The 2,434-nt window shown below is 33.2% G+C and overlaps 1 protein-coding gene across 1 annotated transcript in view; it reads right to left on the bottom strand.

Moving 5' to 3' along the window:
* Nucleotides 1-2,434, bottom strand: part of LOC112517805 (bidirectional sugar transporter NEC1-like) — a 2,777-nt gene continuing 343 nt past the window's right edge. The window contains exons 3-7 of the mRNA XM_025125176.1: nucleotides 1,655-1,868; nucleotides 1,315-1,476; nucleotides 1,102-1,221; nucleotides 187-393; nucleotides 1-105 (exon numbers count right to left, since the gene is read on the bottom strand). Coding sequence (XP_024980944.1) covers nucleotides 1-105; nucleotides 187-393; nucleotides 1,102-1,221; nucleotides 1,315-1,476; nucleotides 1,655-1,868 — 808 coding nt within the window. The remainder of the gene's footprint in view (nucleotides 106-186; nucleotides 394-1,101; nucleotides 1,222-1,314; nucleotides 1,477-1,654; nucleotides 1,869-2,434) is intronic.

Raw genomic sequence — 2,434 nt, 5'->3', positions numbered from 1 at the left:
TCAAGCGAAGGTGGGCATGATGGTCTTTTCACCATCTAAACCCAAAGACACCTTAGCCGTGACCTCTTCTTTCTTCTCACCAACCGCTTCATCTCCGGCCACCGACTTTTCTTGCATTTCCAATATTATCCCTAGCTCATGCACCCCAGCTTTATCTTGAATTTCCAATATCACCCCCAAGTCCACCCCAGCTTTTTCCTGCATTTCCAAGATTGCCCCTAAGTCCACCCCAGCTTTTTCCTTCATTTCCAAGATTGCCCCTAAGTCCACCACCGTTGCTGCTGGTCCATCTTGGGGCTGAACCACTGGTCTCACTTGCTTCTTCTTGTCTTTGTAGATCATGTAAAGTATCATTTGGGTTACACCAAAGACAAACCCTAACACGTTTGGAGTCTAAACAAAAAAAAAACATATTAAATATAATATTATATTATATATTATATATATATATATTCGAGAAAAAATTCATCTATGAAACCTTAAATATTTTTGGAATCCAAAAATCACCTATTTCATGAGTATTCATGAACATTTATCACTTTATTCATCATGAATACTCATAAAAAGAAGGTGGTCTAACCACAAGAATGGTGCCTGATTGGTTTGAGCTTGGCTCCAAAGGTCAAAAGTATCAGGAGTTCTCAGGTTCAAATCCAATGAGGAATAAAAATCCTCTTGTGACCACGGAGATTCAAATGCGATGACTCCGGGCTATTTTGCAGGTGGTCGTCTTGGGATTAGTCGGCTCGCATAGCGGGTCGGATATCCAGGTTAATAAAAAAATTGGTGGTCTATGGTTCCTAGTTAAAATATTTAAGGCTGCTAAATGCTACGTGAACCGTCTTCAAATAAGAATGTCAATTATCGTAAGAAAGTAAAAAAAGAAAGATTCATACGTGAATAATTGAAAAATTCTATCTGAAGATACATATGAAAACTTATATGAATATAATTCGTGTAACGTTGATTCACATATGAATTTTTAAATAGATTTTTTCCAAATTTTTTTAATGATTTAAACCGAATCATATATATGTATGTATGTATGTATGTATATATATATATATATATATATAATGTGCATAAAAGATGGGAACTTACAGCCACATAGTAATCTTTGATCAATAGTCCATAAAAGAACCACAAAACAGCACAGATGGTAAGGAAGAAAGACAAAGAGAAAGGCATATACTCTACACTTCTAGTTCTTATAACCAATCTCTGCATGTAACCAAACAATTCATTAGGATTATAATTTCAATTAATTAAATAAATTTCTGATTAATTATGTAAATAAGTGATTAATTAGCTTACAATAATGCTGAGAGGAGCAGCGAAAACACAGACCGAAAACACGGCACAAATCCAACCAACAATCATTACTCGTAAAGACCCTTGACTTGTTAAAAGTGTCGTGATTACAATCAGCCCGTATGATCCGATGTTGAATAAAACGAGAAGCTTGATCGTGTACATCTGTGTATATTGATCCAAATAAACTAATCAAGATTATATTTATATATATATATATATATAAACACCCAATACAGTATCTGGGTTATCAGTAGATTTTAATCGGATTAGGGTTTTAAAGGAGTGCAGTATGTACCGTGAGTTTTGTTGTATATAAATATTATATATACACTGTACTTACCAGGGATTCTCTGGTAGCATAGATGAGAAACACAACGATATAAGCAGTTTCAATGGCGCATCCGATGGCGTTGATGGTGATGATCATCATACCGTTTTCGGTCTTTAAATAGCCGTAGTACAAAAGCAACATGCAACTAAAGAGTGACACTGAATACGGTACTGATTGAAACCCTTCTGTTGATTTCTTCTTGTAGATTCTGTAGAATGTTGGCCTGAAAATTTTCAAGAAATTAGTATTTTTGTTTTATATAAAAAGTGATGAAATATCGACATATAGATTGAAACTTTGATGAATTCTGAAAAACCCCAGTTGCGTTATATACATTCAAATGTGTGTATGTATACATACATATATATCATATATATAATTTTCAAGAAATTATTATTTTTATAAAAAGACCCAAAATACATCATAAAGATCGAACTTTGAAGAAATCTGTAGAACTCCAGTTGGGTTACTTATAACATTCAAAAACATACACACATACATACACACACACACACATATATATATATATATACATATCAAAGAAGTTATTATTTCTATAAAAAGATCCGAAATTTCGAAAGAAAGATTGAAACTTTGATGAAATTTGCAAAACCCCAGTTGGGTCATATACATACACACACATATATACACTCACTCACACACACACACATATATATATAATTTTCAAGAAATATTATTTTTATAGAAAGATCCAAAGTAGCAACATAAAGATTGAAACTTTGATGAAATCTGTAAGACCCCACTTAGGCTATATGCATTCAAACACAC

This window comes from Cynara cardunculus (genome assembly GCF_001531365.2).
Source record: "Cynara cardunculus var. scolymus isolate 2C chromosome LG 9, CcrdV1, whole genome shotgun sequence".
Taxonomy (NCBI): Eukaryota; Viridiplantae; Streptophyta; class Magnoliopsida; order Asterales; family Asteraceae; genus Cynara; species Cynara cardunculus.
The sequence above is the reverse complement of the archived record's forward strand: the minus strand, read 5'-3'. Positions and strand labels throughout refer to the sequence as shown.